Source organism: Phallusia mammillata, chromosome 1, assembly GCF_965637545.1.
Source record: "Phallusia mammillata chromosome 1, kaPhaMamm4.hap1.1, whole genome shotgun sequence".
In the NCBI taxonomy this organism is placed as follows: Eukaryota; Metazoa; Chordata; class Ascidiacea; order Phlebobranchia; family Ascidiidae; genus Phallusia; species Phallusia mammillata.
The window spans coordinates 10,454,454-10,473,387 of NC_137252.1; the positions used below are offsets into that span (position 1 = coordinate 10,454,454).

The following is an 18,934-nucleotide window of genomic DNA, read 5'->3' on the forward strand; positions in this document are numbered from 1 at the left end:
TGCAATTTAAATTGGCCGATCTGAACATGCGCATTAAAAACATGCGTTTTTAATGGTCGTTAAATTTTACTACATGACAAAACCGAACTACTTTCGCTTTTAGGCCTGTTTTGCTGCCAAACCGACTGGCTGGTGTTCGTTTTAACATGAACTACCTGCTGGAAATGCTTCTAAAGGAAACTAGGTCATTATACAAATGTTTCGGGTGGTGAAAGTTCGACAACATTCTACACATCTTCTTACCTAAACTTTTTATTTATTGTAAAATTATCGTTATATTTTGACAAATAAAAGCGTTACTTAAATCAGTGTGCTTACGTCTTGTCTGCGTGCAACTACGTCAGAAGAAAACTTCTCATAATCTAAAGATTATCCACATATTACGCAATAGATCTGGTCATTACAATAAGAAACCACGCACAGATATAAGGTTTCAACCTACGCTTTGACACACCTCAGCGTAAAAGGATCACTCGTATTATACAGTAAAGAATCGATACAAAAATACTTTTACCAAATACAATGTGTATAGGTTACTCACATAATACGCCCTGCACTGACCAACCACAAAGTTTAAACTCTACAAAATATCGTGGCATTAGGAGCTGTAGAAAGATTAGCACTGCAAAACACTAAAGATCGGGTTTCTAAATTAACTTACGTATTGGCTTTAAACCTGACAACTCAAATGGCTGCAAACTCTTTGAGAACACACTGCTGCGTATTGAACAAACTTCTAAATCATGATAGTTTGTTTGCCGATCGCGCTTCGTGCAAACATTTGTATGCCGATTTTATTTCACCTTGGTCGCCTTTACAAGCTGCTCCCACTAAAAATCCAAAGCGCTGTAACTGCAACGTACATGGGGCAACACTTCTACAAGGGTACACATACCTCGAACCTGTCTAATCTGCCACTGCCTACGTAACAGCACCATATACGCCCACTTGCACGACGCGACAATGGAGGTGCAATTTGAATACAAACGACTTTGAGAAATCTAACCAGTGGCATAGACATTGGGCCGACACAACCTACTACACTTGCACGAATCCACGTTGACGTAGGAGACAATCGGAGGGACTTTCCCTGCGCCTAATTAAAAAAGCGCTCCATCTAACGTTGAAAAGCTTACATTTCTTTATGGCAAACAACACTAACGTTTACACCCTATTTATTGCGAAAACAAACTTGCGAAAGTTGGTTTATGTTACGTTGCGCAGTTTTTGTACAAACACTTGCTGAAAACTGGAACTATGCCCTTGGCGGGGCGTTTAAATGCATGGGTCACAAGCATGCCAAAGGGAAAGCATAATGACAAGCATGACGCATGAACGACGCGTTTCAACAAACAAGCATGCTACTTGATTCAGTTGCGTGACTCAAGACTTGTCTGTTTTAGAGCAGCATTGGGAATGCCCAAAGTAATAAATCACTTTCTTTGATACACTGATACTTATCACTTGCAATTTCTGGTCATTGCGGAGGGCACAAGACTACGTATGTAAAAGCCAACTATGCATGATGCAAAGGCGGAAATGCAAACGTTGGGAAACAGTTTGGCAGTGACATAGAACACTGTACAACACACAGGTCGTGTTTGGACCAAGTTAAACTTAGTTGAAAGCAAATCAGTTAGAACTTCATCTATTCAGACAGTTGTTGTTGTTGTTTTTCTAATAAAGTTGCTTTCTTACTAGTCTTGGCTTTGTCAAATACAAGCTACGATTTAGAGAACAGGTAACTTTAATACTTTGTAACAAGACGTATACAACGACGTTCTGATATCTACCTAGAAATTTGTATACCCATGCCTTTAGAGCTGCCTGTAGTTACTGCTAATTAAAACCAGTAACGTGGGGCGGTTACAGTTGTTATAAGAGAACGCAGTTACGTCGATTCTTTATATCCCCTGCTAGTGGGTTCAAAAGAGGAAGAAGCAGTTCAGAATAGGCAAATTAAAAGAAATTTGAATCGATTGTCTTTGCAACACGAATGAAACCACATCGTTGAAGAGTGACCCGATTCAGGAAACCGAGTCAAATCAGCATTATGACGCTAATGAGCCCAGCCCGTGGGAGTGAAATATTCGACAAACCGTAAGCATCAATTAATTTATAACAATATTACACGAAAGTCAGCCAAGAAGTCCAAACTAAATGTTTTTAAAACTGTGCCCCTTAACAAGTGCCCGCGTGGCAAACACCGAGTACCGTATCGATATAAGAACATTATATTAGATTTACGTGTGGTGTTGCCTGGTAAAAACGAACGTAAATGGACAAGTTTTGATTTAATTTCGGTTTAATGTCATCTAACGGGAGAGAGATGTTTTGTCGCTACCTGACCTCTTCATTGCTCGCATGCATCGCATAATATTAATTGAAATTATGAATAACAGGATGTGATAACCCACAGCGTTATATGTATGCAAACTTGGTTTCAATTCTTCAGCATAGAACCCTGTTTAAACTTGTCTACAAATACTCAAATATGCGTTGCAATGTACGTACTAACCACGCGTTTCAGTTGTGTGGCTGCATTGTAATAGTCGGCCCGGAAACTTGCGTCATAAAGCATGATGTATTTAGTTGCTATACACCTGCACATAACTAAGTGCGATGTGTAGACAAATCAAACATGTCGTTGTGGTCTATGCTTGACTCTAGTGTAGCGACCAGATATAGCCCCTCTAGGTGTTGTATTTAACTCCCCCTCTCATTGTGCGGCTCAACTTGAAACGGGTACTGATTGTGTATTTTCACTGAAACTGGAATATTTCTAAAGCTACGTAAAGTTTTAATTTTTTATGAATTACTTTATCCTTGCTGTATAACGATTCCAGCAGAGTCCCTTGTATTCGAAGTGTACCTTTGTTTCATACTTGAAGATAAGAAAGAGCTGTAAAACCTGAGACACACATAGTGTCCATCTAGTTTAACAATCCGTTTTATAGTCAAACAAAGTAAGAAACGCAATTCTCAAATCTTCTTTCACACTTTTAAAGTGTCCCCTCTTGTACATAGGTATTACTTTGGATCAATATCACGTGACCTCGCAGATGCATTTCTATTGGACAGCGGAAGTAAGAAAGGAGTGTATCTTGTGCGAAAAGGCAAGTTGTTTTACATTTTACATCCTTAAAAACTCCACAAAAATGCTTGTTTGTTTTATTTCGTGCCATATTTATTTTGATAAAAAACGCATAAACTTATAGGAGATGGAGGATACCGACTTTCGCTGCTTTCTGTTGATGCTGGTTCTTCTTCCACCTTTCACTACAGAATTGCATATGACAGCGGGTGTTCAATGTACCACATCGATCCCGGGGTCCGATTTAACTCCTTGCACGCCTTGATACAATACTATTCAGGTAACGTTTTGGTTAGTATTTTATAACGTTTCTATTGCTCAATAAACGAATACCAAAAACGTTTCAAGAATTTTTTTTATCGTTTCTACTGCCCAATTAAACCCATGGCTCATGCATATTCGATCAAGCTAAGTTGAATGTAAATTGTTTCTGAAACGGCCCTACTGTTAAGTACCGGCCCCGAACAAAAACCTGTTTAAAAATAAACAAAAGGTCAAAGCGAAGTCGGTTGGCATAAAAGGCACGTGTTTGAGGAGTTATACTCCAACCTCACCACTTTCCTGTTAGGTTTTTGCTCAATGTGTTTCCTCGTGATCTTGCATGTGACGCGACTTGTAGTTTTATTTTTGTTTGTCATTTTGCAATCCAGTGTGGCTTTCCGTACAACTGTGGCTTACGTTACTACCATCAGGATTGTTGTTATTAATGATGATAAACTTCGGCGCCGCTAACCAAAGATTGTACAGAATGTACAAATGTTTATTTATTTCAGTTTCTTCGTATAAAAACCGTGCCTTTTCAGAAATCATTTTATTTCCTGATAACTTATTTTTTAATTTCTTATTTAGTCCTGAGAATGTCATTTAATTGGCGAAATCGATTTTTGTACATTACATTTCCTAACTAAAAACTGAGACTGATTTTAGTGTACTAAAAGCCTCAGTTTCGTCTTTGAATCGGTGTTGCAAATTGTATGTTATGTATTATTAAGATCCTACACACACTGGCATCATCCATCATCTGACCACTCCCTGCCCAAAATCGACATTTGCGAACGAAGCTTTCAAAGGTTTAAAGTTCTTCGAAGAAGATCAACTTTTCATGGGCAAAACAAATATGTTCGAAGGACGTTATGCAGAAATATCCAAAGGTACAACCAAACATAACAAATACCACTGCTTTTTGTGTTTTTTTTTTAAACGTGTATAATTTCAAACAATTTATGCTTTTTCTTTTTTTAAGACTTTTAGGCTCTATTTTTTTGAAAAAAATAGGTTCTATTTTTCAAACACACGATGTCGCATTAAAATCACGTCCGCAACTGGAAGAACAACGCCTATCGATCATGGAAGAATGTGTTCATCTCAACGTACTTCGTCATAACCATGTCGTAACTCTCCTTGGTGTAGTGAGTTTTTTTTTACTAAGTACAGATGTAAAGATGTGATAAGCCCAAAAACAACAATCACTTGAAAGCATACGCATTAAAAAAAAAAACCAAAGTATGGATGAAAATGCACGAGAAGATTTTTTTAACTCTACGAGTTTAGAGTTATCAAGAGATCGAGTCATAGGTTCCCGACCCCTTGTTTAGATGTATTGACAAAAAAATTGCTGCTAACAATAACTTTTGTACGATGTATTTCTACATGCATTTTCAAAGCAATTTATATCTTCGGGCAGCAACTATAGTTCGTGAATTCCTGACACCCTCCTTTAAAGGTAAACACGTCACCACCACGCCTGGTTCTTCAGTATTGTGGCAACAAAGACCTATTGAACTACCTGCTTACCAACGGTAGCTACGAATCACCGTTTTACGCGAGAATTAAGATGATCATACAGGTACATTATCATGTACACCCTATGTTGTCACTAACTTTTTTTTGAAAAAAACATAATATTTCCGACTAAGTAAAACTATCGCGTTTTCACGATTGGTTTAACAAATCGTTTGCAGTATGACTAAATTGTAATGAAGCATTTTTATCCTAGGTCGCGATGTTTTTTTCAAAGAGAAATAGAAAGTTATCAAACCAGGAAAAGCACTCCATTATAAAATCAATATAAAAAAACTAAGCCTGCAAATGTAGGTTACATCTGCCCTCAGTCACGTGACACAAATGGGATTTGTCCATCGCAACATCCGAGCTACCAATGTTTTGCTTGGAAACAACATGGAATGCAAATTGTCAGGTTTTGGCCACACGCGCAAATTGGACAGAGGCGTATATTACACCAAAACTGGTAAGCCCCTATTTCGGCTTGTATTTAGAATGTAGGTTTATGACTACTTTTAAAAATAGGCTTTCAAAATCCTCTTTAAATTTTGTACTAATCCACCCACAGTCCTGTTGCAATGTGTTTGACTTACAAACATAATTTGACATCTTAAGTTTAGTATCTTTAAACGCCTTCTGAACACATGTACGCTCTTTGTGTAGATAACATGGATTTACCTACAAATAGTAATTACCCCGAATTCAGAATATTTGCCACGACTTAAGAAAAAAAACATTTCAAAATTACAGACGACCCCGAGTTTTCACCGACTTGTATCCGCTGGATGGCAATCGAAGCATTCAAAGATAAACGTTTTTCTCAAGCTTCCGACGTTTGGTCACTGGCAGCGCTCATGCAAGAAATTTTCACCAACGGAGAAGCACCGTATTCAGGTAACAGGAGAAGGTACATTGTAAGTTTTTGTGAATGATTGCAATAACCCTTGTCATCAACATCTCCTTTAATTTTAGACCTGCGTGGGTCTTACTACTATAAATTTTACCTTAAATACGTGTACTAAAAAACAAATTATCAAGTTCAATGTCTGATCTCCAGGTGAAATTACGTCAAGGGTATTCGAACGGGTAGAAAGTGGAATTCGACCTTCAAAACCCGACAATGTCCCGGATTCAATTTTCTCGCTCATGTTGCAATGTTGGTATCCACAAGTTGACATGCGACCAACTTTTGTCAATATCGAGGCAAGTACTGACTGTAATTCAAAAGTTTGGTTTAAATGCTGAAAAGAAAGTTTGTAATAGTTGGGGTGAACAAGTTAATGTTCTGTGAGTATACCAAATTATTTCAAGAATCAATAACTAGAATTTCTAATAATGTATGCAGAAAATTTTGACCGAATTTCAAGAGCCAAATGCAATAGTTGCCAGCCAAGAACCCTTATACGAAGTTTTTGATACGGATTCAAACCCCAAAGTAAAGAAAACTCTCAGGAAAAAAGTAAAACGATACATTACGATGAGAAAAACAAGAAATGACAGTTGAATAGTGCATCTTTGTGAAATTTTAAGACAGATTGACAAAACCTATCTGCAAGCTGTAACGTTGTTCTTTGCATCATTTTTGATTTTGTCACTGCTATTTTTGTTTACTGTTTAGCCAGAACCCACATATTGACATAGGTCAACGTATGAGTGGCATGTATTTGTAGTTTCCTAATTTCTTGAAGTACTAAGACGTTTTTGCCAACATAAAAGACAACGAATGATTGTATTTTGCACTTAACTTTAAAATAACACTTAGAAGTACCGCTCTTTAAAAAATATTTTTCTCAAAAAAAATTAACGGGATGTGTTTTCTAGACACTAAGTCATTGGACTCATACTCATTAAAAAACAACTACATATTATGACCCACTTTGTTGGTTTTTATCTTTCTTGCGCAAAAGACGTCATTGCAATTTTGCAAATAGTGTACCACTAAGTGCGCCGTTTATTTGTTTGAAAATAAAACGACAATGCTTGAATTTTTTTAACAAATTTGCATTATTGTATTGAAAGTTTTTTTTGCGTTATCTGTTTGTGGGTAGTTATTATTATTATTATTATACTTTTTCAGTGTTTTGTCCTTTTTTATTGGGATAGGCGCAAAAACATAGTTCAATTTAAACCATGGAGTTCACGGAATCAATTTTAAAAAATTGGAAATCAATGCAACAGCCTCCAACAGGCAAGCTTCAGAGTTCAGAGTCAGACGCAGTCAAGCAAATTGCAAACGCAATATACTCCTGAATCTGTTTTTTTTACTGGCGAACACGAATAAAATATACATTACCAAAACTCAAAGCTTTAATTATTACTAACTCTGGCTCTGGGTGCTGGAATATTAAAAAAGTGTAGAATATTTTTTGTGTGTTATTTATAGTTTTCGCTGGCTTGATTTATTGGTCCCTGTAATGTACCTCATTATTTTAGAGTGGATTGCTTCTTTTAGTTATAGATCGAATGTATTTTTTTTAGTAGACATAACCAACAACATAACCTACCTTGTTATGTAACTAAGCATATAGCTGCTTAGCCAAGGAACTGTACAAGCTTTTATGTTTTTACAGTTTAGATCAAAATCAATTTCAGTAAGTAGCTAGCACGGGTATATTAAGGATGCAAGACCAAGTCGTAGCTTCTTTGGATGATTTTGATGAAGATGATGCTATTTTTCAAGACATTAATCTACTGCAAGAACATGGAATTAATGCAGCTGACTTGAAAAAGCTGAAGACAGCAGGGATATGTACTGTGAAAGGAATACAAATGAGCACTAGAAAGCATCTGTCCCAAATAAAAGGTATCTCTGAGGCCAAAGTGGATAAGATCAAAGAAGCTGCAGCGAAAATGGTGACTCCAGGTTTTATATCCGCTCTAAATTTTAGCAGCAAAAGAAGACAAGTGTTCAAGGTTTCAACGGGTAGTGAGGACTTGGATAAGCTACTGGGAGGTGGAGTAGAAAGCATGGCCATTACTGAGGTGTTTGGAGAGTTTAGAACAGGAAAGACTCAGTTATCCCATACACTGTCAGTGACAACTCAACTGCCAGGGGCTAATGGCTATACTGGTGGCAAAGTGGTATTTATAGATACAGAAAATACATTTCGACCTGATCGCCTTCGTCCTATTGCAGATAGGTTTGATTTAGATCAAAATGCAGTTCTTGACAATGTCATGTATGCTCGTGCATACACCAGTGAGCATCAGATGGAGTTACTAGACCATGTGGCTGCAAAATTCCATGATGAGCCAGGTATATTTAAACTGCTGATAGTGGATTCTGTAATGGCTTTGTTCCGTGTAGATTTTAGTGGTCGTGGAGAGTTAGCAGACAGGCAGCAAAAACTGGCTCAAATGTTGTCAAGGCTACAAAAGATTTCAGAGGAATATAATGTGGCTGTATTTCTTACTAATCAAATGACAGCAGACCCAGGGGCCACTATGTCATTTCAAGCTGATCCTAAAAAGCCCATTGGTGGCCACATTTTGGCCCATGCATCAACCACTAGGATATCACTTAGAAAAGGAAGGGGTGAATTGAGAATAGCAAAGATCTATGACAGTCCTGACATGCCAGAGTCTGAGGCAACATTTTCTATTACTAATGGTGGGATTGCAGATGCAAAAGAATAAAGATGACTTTTGTTTTGTTTTTTGTTTTTCTTGAAGTTTATGATTTTTGGTTAGAAATTTATTGTGTTGTGATTTTTTTCGTTCTGATGATGAGACCCCTTTTATTTTGTTCTGTGCATGTATTTGAAAAGTAAACAGAACAACCTAAATATGCTGGCATAGGATCATAATGTCTTGGAGTTATGGTGACAAAAATTGACCTTGTGCCCTTTAAATTTTATTTGGTTGTTTTTAGGTGATTTTATTGTAGGCTTTGATTTGGCAGTATGTCGAAGCAGCAGTCCAAATGGGTGGAAATGTTAAAAGCTGCAAGAAAAACCGCACTGGTCCAAGATGGTAACATGAGCATATGTTTTTAATGTGAAAATGTTAAATATGTATATGTACCTAATATCAGTACGTATATGAACTTTGGTTGTTGTAGGAAAACGAAAAATTCATTTTACCTTGGCGGATGGAACAGAGTTGTGTGAAGAATATGATGTAAAAACAAATGATCTATTAGTCAGAAAGTGGCGACGCAAATCCACCTTAGGTGCATCGAAACCGTGGGAAGTTGAAATTGGTGAACCAGATGTAACTGCGCATATGGCTGCTCTTACTTTAGGGTCGCAACATTTGATGGAAAGTAATACAAATGTAGGTTTCACTTTGTTTACCGTACCTTTATTTACTGTGGAATAGTGGTTCATAAACTTGCAGACACACAGATCTGCAATGTTTGTCTGTACACTATCAATTTGTTGAACCACATTGATTTAAATATTTTGAAATATTTATGATACATTTGTTAACTCTGGGTTTAATTAAGCTTTAAGTTTGAACCCATTTTATGAGATAAACACCAAAAATGCCATTCTTTTTCTTGCCCTATAAACAGGGTTGCCATACCCTCCTTATTTATAAGATTTGTCCGTATTCTAAAGGGCAAAGTCTTCATAAAATTTATTGTCCTTGTTTTGTTCTTGAGTCCTTATTTTCAACAATTACAAGGAACAAACTTAATGAAATGTTAGTCAAAGCCCTGCTAAAGGGAAAAGTAAACCTAGACCTGAGCTGTCGTGAGATGCGGTATAGTACTAAAATTCATATAATATTTTTTCAGCCAATTTGTGTACGTCTTGATACCAGAAGAGCTTTTCAATGGAGAATACGAAATTTGCCCTATCCTCTCAAAACCTATGAGATCACTGTTGATTCAGATGAAAAAAATATTGTTGTGAGAACTACAAACAAAAAATACTTCAAAAAAATAAATATTCCTGACATGGAACGGAGAGAGTTAAAATTGGACTCAGAAGATATGAATATTGCACATGCAAATAATACATTAATAATTCAGGTAAATTATAGACGAAGTACTTGCATTGGGAAGTTACAGGTAGGCCTACAGTTTGCTTGAAATAAAAGGTAAATGTTGTTTGCATTGTTCTGAACTTTTTTGTATTTTGGTAAAATACCGCAACTTGCGTTCTTGGAAACTAAGTTAGTTCATATCAAACACTAGATCGATTCATTTTGTTGCCTATGTAGCACATTATTTGACTCTTTGCAGTACCAAAAACCAAAATGTATTTTGGATGACCAAGTGCTACTTCTCGCTGAGTTCAAGAAACTTAAAACAGGCAAGGATGGTGACATGGAATGCAATCAGAGCTGAAAAATGGCAGATTTTGTCTCTCTTTTTTCTTTTCACTGTGTTTTTAATACAAATCGTTTAAATTTGTTTATACGTTGTAAGTGAGTAAGTGTTTTTAATTACAATTGAGTTTCATGGTAGAATGTAGCAGTGCAGGATTAAGGGTCTACTGGCCTGTAGGCACATTTTATAAGTGGCCCGAAAATCAGGGTTGCCAACTAAAAAATTAGAATTATCAAGTGTTGCCAAATCATTTAAAGTGGACTGGATTTTTAACTGGCCTGTTGGCACGTTCCTACTTTGCCTAAAACCTAATGGTTAGGTAGACTGACCCCAACGTGGTGTAAATTAACCTCAACTTATGTAACGACATGCTGTATGGTCCGTGTCTAACTATTGAAGTACTTATACCACATTCTCGTACTTTTTTCTTTAGTTAGCTCCAGTTTGAATTCGACACGAAGTAAGTTAGTTGAGTTTATTACCATGTATTAACTTTAGGCTACTATCCGTATACAAGGACAAATGTTAGTAAGGCAGATTTATGGGTAAATGCCAATGTGTTCTATTTACTGTTTAGATTTGATAAGAAAATTATGACACCAAAAAATAAAAACACAACATCATTTCAAGGTCGATTTCGTTTCCAAATCCGTCAACTCGTAGCAATAGGCTCTATCCCATAATCAGGTCCATCAGGTTGCGATCTTGATCGGTAAGATCATTTGTGTCATCGTCGAAGATGTTATCAAGAATTCCACTCCTGGGACCTACTCGGCCTGGTCCAAAGGGTCCATGGTCAGGTCTAAAAGGGCCATGATGAGGTCCGGGACGGTGTGCTGAATGTTATGAAAAGCATATAGTTTCTTGTTAGAGTGCTGATAAGCTTTTTCAATATCAAATAATAGGCGACAGCTTAAAGTTGAACAAATAGTTACATAAAAAGGGAATCAGAAAAAATACGCACCTTTAGGGGCGCATTCCATCAAGCACTTCACGCATTTCTTCTTATTCATCTGCTCGGTTTCGGTAAGCGGAGGACACTGTAGACAATCGATTCTCGCTTGGCGAATGCACTCTGCCTTATCGGTGCTATTTCCTGCATCTGTGTCACCTACAAATCAATTGAAATTGTCGCAATGTTCTAGCACCACAAATGTTTGGGTTAAGATAAAGATTACTTACCGCATTCCTCTTTGACACATTTTCTGCACCCGATAGTAGCGTTGATCATCCTCATTCTGGCTTCCTTTGGCGTGGGGCAACTGGCACAGTTTTCCTCGCTTCGTGCACACGTGATCACCTTCAGGATTTCATACAGGAATTCTTTTGGCTTGGGAAATCGAACATGTGGGCGTCTCCTACCACCAAATGGCATTCGCCCGCTTGAACCAATCCCACCAATCAGTTGTCCAAATACGCCCGGAAATCCTTGCATCTGTCCACCACTTGCAGGAGAGAATCCACCAGAGACACCGGGAAATTGTGACAAGCCACCTAAATGAGACGCAACAACAGACACAGGTCCGCCAGCACCAGACCAGGCACCGGGCAAACGGGACACTGGTCCGCGCCCACCAATTAATTGTGAAAGGAATCCAGAAACTGGTCCGTTAGCTCTTGGTAAAAACTGTGCCATGCCGGACATTGGTCCATTGCTACCAGAAAATGGTCCGATCCCTCCTGACATTGGTCCTCGACCACCAGAGAATGGTCCGATACCTCCTGACATCGGGCCGCGTCCACCTGAGAATGGTCCGATACCACCAGACATTGGGCCGCGTCCACCTGAGAATGGTCCAATTCCTGCTGACAATGGTCCGCGTCCACCAGAAAATGGTCCCATACCCCCTGACATCGGGCCGCGTCCACCTGAGAATGGTCCGATACCACCAGACATTGGGCCTCGTCCACCTGAGAACGGTCCCATTCCTGCTGACAATGGTCCGCGTCCACCAGAAAATGGTCCTATACCCCCTGACATTGGTCCGCGCATTTCAAAGCCTTGACCCATTACTTGTGAAATCAGTGGCACTATAGACTGGAGCAAACCAGGAAGACCTTCTTGGCCCAAGATTGATTCAAGGTCGAAGCCATAGCTTTCATCGTTAGAATCTTCTTCATTTTCATCATCGTCATCATCTGTAATCGTTAAATATTTCAGTGCATAAAATCGACAGATATTTCAGTTCTAATAATCACAACTTACGGTTTTTAGAACATTGTTTTAGACACGCGAAACATTTTTTCTTATTCATCTGCTCAGCGTCACCGAGTGGTGGACACTCCACGCATTCCTGTCTTGCTTCGGCAATGCAACTTGCGTCTTCCGTTTTGTTTGTTGACATTTCGCCTATTAAAGTTAACGATAAAAGTAAAATAAAACTAAGAAACAAATTACACAAAGTTACAAAAATCTAAACTTTGTGTCATTAACTTACCGCACTCCTCAGTGACACAATCCTTGCACTCTTTCTTTACGTTTTGCATCTTCTCTTTCATTTCCTTCATGTTTGGACAGTATTGCAACATCAAACATGTTTTATGGCAAGTACTCGACGGCTTTCGTCGTCTACGTGGTTTATTAGCTGAAAGAGGACCTAAATATTGCAAAAGTTTGGTTTGTGCTCAATCCTTTTTTGGGGTATATCACTTTTGCATCAGCTTACCTCCAAACGAACGACCTCCACTCGTCATCATGTTGTAACCTGGGCCCATGGGCCCACCAACGTTTCCTTGCTCCAAATTCAGACCCATTTCGTTATTTCTTGTTCCAATACCTGCCAAAATCGAAAAATAAATACTTGGTGATTTCACAAGAATGTGTTTTGTCCTTTTGTGTGTTTGGAAACGTTTTTACCTCCAAATGGTGTGGGTCGGACTCCATTGCTAATCACTCCCCCTGGACCTCTGCGATCTAAATAAGCAGAAATTTTACATTTCATTATAGTTACTATAGGGTTGGCCCGATACCAATATTTTGAACCGATACCGATACCCGATATTTTACCCCAAAAGTACTGCGATCCGATACCGATACCCGATACTTTGCAAACAAGCAAAAACATTTTCAAACTGATGTATTTGTAATGTGTTTTCCCATCACAGTTAATTTAACAACACACTCAGTCTAATAAATCACTTAAGGCCGTAAAATGCCCAAGTCTGTAAAGACTCTTTGGCAAATCAGCTGGCGAGCTAACGATGCCCTAACGACGCCCTAACGACGCCCTAACGACGGTGGTGCATTGGAGGCATAACTAACGATTGGTGCACTTGTTGTTGCGCATCTGATCACGTGATTACGTTTATGCTACGCGCTTTGCAACGTCTTACCGGCGTCTATTGTTTGTAACGTCTTACCGGCGTTAATGTTTTACGACTTTGACAACAAAAAACATTTAACGATCATGGCTTTAGGCAGAGAATGGGATTGTCTGTTAATATCCCCAAAACAGTGAAGGAATCCCAAACCATATGACGTTTGGGTCATTTCTTAACGCCAACTTTTGTATTGCAAAATCGCAGGTAGTTTAATTGGGATTTAAAAGTTCACCTAACGGCATAGAAAATAATTTGTCACTGATAACACTAGGAATGTCTAAATACACTTGGCCATACAAATTGAACACCTGCCGTTTCGAAACTTATGCTTACAAACGTCTACAATGAACTTTGTGCGTTTTGACGCTCGCTCGCAATTAACGCGGGCCTAAAAAACGTGTTGCGGCATTAAGTCGCTGTAGCGATTTAGGTCATCTTATTTAATTAAATCCAAAACGAACGCGTTTTTTAGTTGTAGTCCCATAAATATTTTATCACAACCGATGGTTGTTGTTTTTGCCTCCTTTCATTTTCAATTTTACACATGATAAAGTCTCAAAAAAAGTATCGGTACTTGTACCGATACCGCTAAAGTATCGGACGAGTACCGATACTGCTCGAAGCATCGGGTATCGGCGCCGATACAGTACTATCGGGCCATCCCTAATAGTTACTACAAGAAAAGAAAGTAAATTTGAATATTAAAAGTTAAAGTTGTTGTAATCAAACAATACGATTATTTATCAGAATATTTTAGCAAAGATTTTAATTATTACCGTGTTTGCGACATTGCATGAGACACGACGAGCAATTGATCACACGTTCCCTGTCTTTTGTGGGAATTGGAGGACACGATGTACAATTTTCAAATGCTTCCCGGACGCATTTCATCACAGCACGTCTGTCCAATGGATCGAGTTGACCTACAAAATATATTTCTTTGTTTTACCTCTTATCAACGTTTTGCATCAAAGTTTTTGAATCGTTTTGCCTAATTTTTCAAAGAAATGCAGTCTTAGAATCTAAATGTTTTGAAGATTTTCACTTACCGCAACTGGCACGGATGCATTCGTGACATTCCTTTCTGTCTTCCTTGGTCGCGTTCTTGATTTCTTGACGACTTGGGCACTTGGTTGGACCGACGCAAGCTTTTATGCATGCCAGTTTACCACGGGACTCTCCACCTGAACCTTCTGTGTTTGCTCCTGGATAATTATTTGGGCTTCTTCGGCTCAACAAAGCTTCCAACCCCGGAAAGTTTTGTGGTCCTCTTTGAGGAAACGCTGAAAGTAGAGTTTGAGTTTGAAACGATTTGTGCCATACATGCTGCGTTTTGGTAAATGTGAGTAAATTTTTTTTAAAGCTGATGTACACAATTTGTGTTTCAAAGATGCATAGAAGCAAAATAATACTTTAATATAAAATTTGTGAAGAGTATATATTGTTACCAACTCGTTTTTTGAATGTTGAACGAAAATCAACAGTGTTTACCTTGTGTTACAATGAAAAACAGGGCCAAAATCAAGTAGGACTTCATTTTGCCTCTATGTCGTTTCTGCAAAACATTTATTGTAATAAGTTGTTAGTAATATCAAATTATTTATGATTCCTGCAAAAAATATACGTTTTCTTTTCTATTTTGCGCATTGCATAACAAAGTATTATTTATTTTTTTGTACACCAAACTTACATACATCATCACCAACCTTTAAATGCTTGTTTGCAGTATTTTCCTAATCTTCCCGATGGGTAACTTGTCCTACCCATCGCAGGCTTATATACCCGTGTGCCCCTATTTTTAACGTTGCCCGGGGTGTAACGGATTAGGAGTTACGTAGCATCCTGTCAGCCCCAGGGCTTCGTATTAGAGGAAACCTGCATACGCTTTTGGGAAACAGCTTGCTACGTGTCAGAGAATTTATAAAATACCTTCATATATTTTGAACCATTTTGACGTCAGAGTTCTGGAAAGTTAATTTTAGTTTACTTTGTTGTTTTTACTTTGCTAAAATTGGACGTAGATTGCCGACAAGAATTTTTGTAATGTTTTTGTATTTATCGAGAAATTCATTTTTTTATCAAGAAGATCAATCCTGTACTATATTGGTTTCCAATTTTAAGGCACAATATTATGACATAACCTAACATATGGATAAGTTTGCATCTATCTATAGTGATAATTCTATGTTCACAAATAGTTGCAAGGATTTTCATAGGGTTGCATTAGGGTTTTTGCAACAACGTCTAATTCAGTGGTTCCCAATCTGGGGTTCGCGGACCCCCAAGGGGACCGTTAGATGGTTTTAGGGGGCCCGTGGAGGCAAACATTTGTAGTACCATTAACCAACAGTGAAATATTTGTAAGTTTTCAAACCGTTTCTGCAATCCTGCATATGAGTGCAAATTGTTTTTCAAACCCTTGCATTAGGAAATATTACATTTTTGCGATTGTTATCTCCATTGTGACATCACAACACACATCAACAATGAATTTTATAGTGCTTTGTTTTATGTTTTGCACTAGAAAATTTATCTCTTTGTTGGATTGACTTTTACAGTACATAATGTCATTGAGATTTAAGGACTGTCAAGATTGATTAAAATGCTGCCTAAAAACGATAATATATGTATAATACAAGAAACAAAAAAACAAAGAAAGACTTCCGGTAAAATACATTGGGGGTCCGCAGGCGTATAAAATGTACAAAAGGGGTCCGTGACTACAAAAAGGTTGGGAACCACTGGTCTAATTGAAACAAAGCATTAAAGCTCTTGAGTTAATTTTACTTTGCTGAAAATGCGTTATTGGTTTAGCATTCAGTTTAAAATTGACAAGAAACCTTGGCAACATTTAGCATATTTTGTGTAGAGGCCTTAATATAATGTTTGTCTCCGCCAAACCAACCAACACGCGTCTATAGCAACGGATTTGAAAAAAATTCCGCGCGCTTCATTAACCCCTGGGGCGTTGTTTGTGACGTCACGCTCACGTGCGAAACCCGCAATTCGAATGTCGGACAAACCTTCTTGCAGTGTTTTAATAACATATTTCGGCTATTTATAAATTTCGCTTTTGATTTTGCGTTTGATAGTAATAATTTTGGCGTTTTGTTTAAGACGTCACAACGGAAATAATGGAGACCGCTGTCTTAGGACGTGCTATTTTTGAATCAGAGTGCTTTGGAGAGTTACAGAAATGCTACAAGTTATGTCGCGCACCACTGTTTTGGTGTTAATAAGTTTGCGGTGTGAAAATGACTTGCCTACCATGTATGAAGCCAATATTCTTGATTTTAATCCATGAAATGTTTTTGTGTTTTGCCACAACACAATTATATCGGTCAGAGTACTTATCAAAAACGAAAAGCATGAAAGTTGAATTAAGTTACATTTTAAATTACAGGAAATTATTGAGCCTCGTTTAAGAAAATATTTTACTTTAAACCGGATATGTCGATAACATCCAGGATGCCTCGAAGCGTTATGACGAAGGCAAGGCTCTTCGAAACTATTAGGCTAATATTAGAGTATTAAACACGTAACAAACAAAAGGTGTGGCCAACGTACCAATGCCATTCAGAAACACAATAAAGAATAATTTATTTTAAGTCCAAATTCACATAAACTTTGCTATTTTTGTTTTAAACTGTGCTCGAAAAAAGTTTTTGATGTCATCAACTGGCGTAACAATGAAATCACCATTTCTTTACATTATGGTGGTCCGTATTGAGAATAATGAGAATAGTATTCTAAAACCAAAATACTTTTTTATGCAGCGAAGTCATAATTGCGCAACGAATCTCTAACGTTTTGTGCACAGTTATTTCTGCCTAAATATGTTTGTAAACTGATGTTTTTGGTTTTAACAACAACAAAAATACTTTTACGTTTCCAAAAGGACGATTATGCCACTTATAACTTCCCCCCAAAACATCACGATACTTTTATTGTAGTTGCTAAATAGATGTTTTTACGCTTGTGATTTGTCGACATCACGTGCGCTCCAATCGCCATATTTGACCGCCATTTTGTGTCGAAATCGTGGTTTGTGCAATGGCGGTGGAATAAATTGTTGTTTATAAAGTTTTGTTTAATCGCGAGAAGGCTTTGTAAAAAACATCAACTAAACACAGCAAGTATTTTGAAAAAGTTATTTTACGTTGTTTTAAAATGTATTTTTTTGCCATTTACTTATCGCAATTTTATTGATTTTTGTTGTCAAAATTTTCTACTTTAATCCCGGATGTGACGATTACATCCACGATGCCCCGAGGTATTATTACGTAGGCATGTTGATTTATTTCTTCTCAGTCCGAATTTTTATTATAGGTTTCACCAAACAGATTGCTCTCATTTCAAAGCTTACATTAAAATGTTAAAACAATTTTACAATCAAAAGGTTGTACCGAAAATACTGAGCAATATTTGACAATATAAACACGATTTTTATTTCGTTACAAGACTTCATATTGGTCGAACAAGAAATGAAATGAAGCTAAATTTATTTCTGCGGATAACAAAATGTTTTTCTTTTTGAAAAAACAAACCTTTTTTGCTGTAAGGCGTATGTCAGGTAGCGGACGTATCATGAGAGTATATTTGTTTCAAAAAATTTGCGTACTGCTCATGTTTTATACATTTTGTCACGTATAAAATTTACATGTAAATTCTGCATAAGTTCTTAGCTTACTGTTTTCGCCCAAAGCATTGTGTTACAAAAACGCTTATAGTTATTTCATCAGCTACTGTCTGGCTACACTTCACCGCAAAGCCATTGCTCTGCGTGCCCAGTGTTGCTTTACAGCAGTGGTTCCCAAACTTTTTCATATTTTTTTCAAAACGGTCCATTTGCCAATATTTCGAGGGCTCGCGGTCCTTAAGCCTAAATGTGCATTTCATAAAAACTAAAGTTGATTGCAGGATTTTAGCCAGTTATGCAAAATTGCGCATAACAATCATTCAAAGACAGCATGTGACATCACAAACAGGACAAAAACATTACGATTGTGCGCGAACAATTGCATTTTTGATAGTTGTCATTCAATAAAGGCCATTGTTTAGCAATGGAGACAGTCGATTCTCAATTCTACTTTGATTTTAAACTTATTTAGTGGCACAAACTGACGCCAAATAAGATTATAGAATTACTTCAACCGCTTCGCGGTCCCCCCCAAATTGCCTCACTGACCCCTAAGGGACCGCGGACCCCAGTTTGGGAACCGCTGCTTTACAGCTTCGTGAGAAGGTCGGTGAAATCACACAATATTTTGTATTTTCCTAAAGTTTCGAGGTCTTGTAAAAAAAATTTTAAACACGAAAATGGGTCTAAAGAATATGCAAATGGAAGAACAATCTTGTGCCTTGACTTTGCTAGAGAATAGAGATTCTGTGATTGCTGTTGTCAGAGATATTGGGGGTCTCACGAAAGGTAATTTATCAATTAAAAGGTCAGCGGCGTA

The 18,934-nt window shown here is 37.7% G+C and overlaps 4 protein-coding genes across 4 annotated transcripts; 3 read left to right on the forward strand and 1 right to left on the reverse strand.

The window, feature by feature from the left end:
* The first annotated feature begins 1,925 nt into the window (after positions 1 to 1,925).
* Positions 1,926 to 7,446, forward strand: LOC145209335 (proto-oncogene tyrosine-protein kinase Src-like). The gene is made up of 10 exons (XM_080079609.1): positions 1,926 to 2,100; positions 3,028 to 3,116; positions 3,219 to 3,374; positions 4,087 to 4,245; positions 4,370 to 4,503; positions 4,818 to 4,940; positions 5,189 to 5,342; positions 5,627 to 5,770; positions 5,934 to 6,079; positions 6,222 to 7,446. Exons 1-10 carry the CDS (start codon positions 2,054 to 2,056, stop codon positions 6,378 to 6,380), a joined length of 1,311 nt encoding a protein of 436 aa, XP_079935735.1. The 5' UTR covers positions 1,926 to 2,053; the 3' UTR covers positions 6,381 to 7,446.
* Positions 7,447 to 7,495: 49 nt separating this feature from the next.
* Positions 7,496 to 8,848, forward strand: LOC145209336 (meiotic recombination protein DMC1/LIM15 homolog). Its single transcript, XM_080079610.1, has one exon. The coding sequence runs from the start codon at positions 7,496 to 7,498 to the stop codon at positions 8,510 to 8,512; it is 1,017 nt and encodes a 338-aa protein (XP_079935736.1). The 3' UTR covers positions 8,513 to 8,848.
* Positions 8,771 to 10,238, forward strand: LOC145209337 (protein DPCD-like). Its single transcript, XM_080079611.1, has 4 exons — positions 8,771 to 8,848; positions 8,937 to 9,151; positions 9,618 to 9,854; positions 10,068 to 10,238. The coding sequence occupies exons 1-4, from the start codon at positions 8,779 to 8,781 to the stop codon at positions 10,170 to 10,172; spliced, it is 627 nt and encodes a 208-aa protein (XP_079935737.1). The 5' UTR covers positions 8,771 to 8,778; the 3' UTR covers positions 10,173 to 10,238.
* Positions 10,239 to 10,615: 377 nt separating this feature from the next.
* On the reverse strand, positions 10,616 to 15,218 carry LOC145209330 (uncharacterized). Its single transcript, XM_080079603.1, has 11 exons — positions 15,182 to 15,218; positions 14,967 to 15,030; positions 14,525 to 14,758; positions 14,252 to 14,398; positions 13,012 to 13,068; positions 12,821 to 12,931; positions 12,593 to 12,751; positions 12,361 to 12,504; positions 11,337 to 12,293; positions 11,119 to 11,265; positions 10,616 to 10,990 (listed from the first exon to the last, which is right to left on the reverse strand). Exons 2-11 carry the CDS (start codon positions 15,010 to 15,012, stop codon positions 10,827 to 10,829), a joined length of 2,166 nt encoding a protein of 721 aa, XP_079935729.1. The 5' UTR covers positions 15,013 to 15,030; positions 15,182 to 15,218; the 3' UTR covers positions 10,616 to 10,826.
* Between the last annotated feature and the right edge of the window lie 3,716 nt (positions 15,219 to 18,934).

Coding starts and splice junctions, on each gene's coding strand:
- LOC145209335 (XM_080079609.1), top strand. CDS start 2,054: ATGACGCTAATGAGCCCAGCCCGTGGGAGTGAAATATTCGACAAACC. Junction 2,101..3,027: donor AGTGAAATATTCGACAAACC/GTAAGCATCAAT, acceptor TCTTGTACATAG/GTATTACTTTGGATCAATAT. Junction 4,504..4,817: donor TCGTAACTCTCCTTGGTGTA/GTGAGTTTTTTT, acceptor CCTCCTTTAAAG/GTAAACACGTCACCACCACG.
- LOC145209336 (XM_080079610.1), top strand. CDS start 7,496: ATGCAAGACCAAGTCGTAGCTTCTTTGGATGATTTTGATGAAGATGAT.
- LOC145209337 (XM_080079611.1), top strand. CDS start 8,779: ATGTCGAAGCAGCAGTCCAAATGGGTGGAAATGTTAAAAGCTGCAAGA. Junction 8,849..8,936: donor AACCGCACTGGTCCAAGATG/GTAACATGAGCA, acceptor TGGTTGTTGTAG/GAAAACGAAAAATTCATTTT. Junction 9,855..10,067: donor ATAATACATTAATAATTCAG/GTAAATTATAGA, acceptor GACTCTTTGCAG/TACCAAAAACCAAAATGTAT.
- LOC145209330 (XM_080079603.1), bottom strand. CDS start 15,012: ATGAAGTCCTACTTGATTTTGGCCCTGTTTTTCATTGTAACACAAG. Junction 13,069..14,251: donor CATGCAATGTCGCAAACACG/GTAATAATTAAA, acceptor CTGCTTATTTAG/ATCGCAGAGGTCCAGGGGGA. Junction 12,505..12,592: donor TTGTGTCACTGAGGAGTGCG/GTAAGTTAATGA, acceptor TAACTTTAATAG/GCGAAATGTCAACAAACAAA.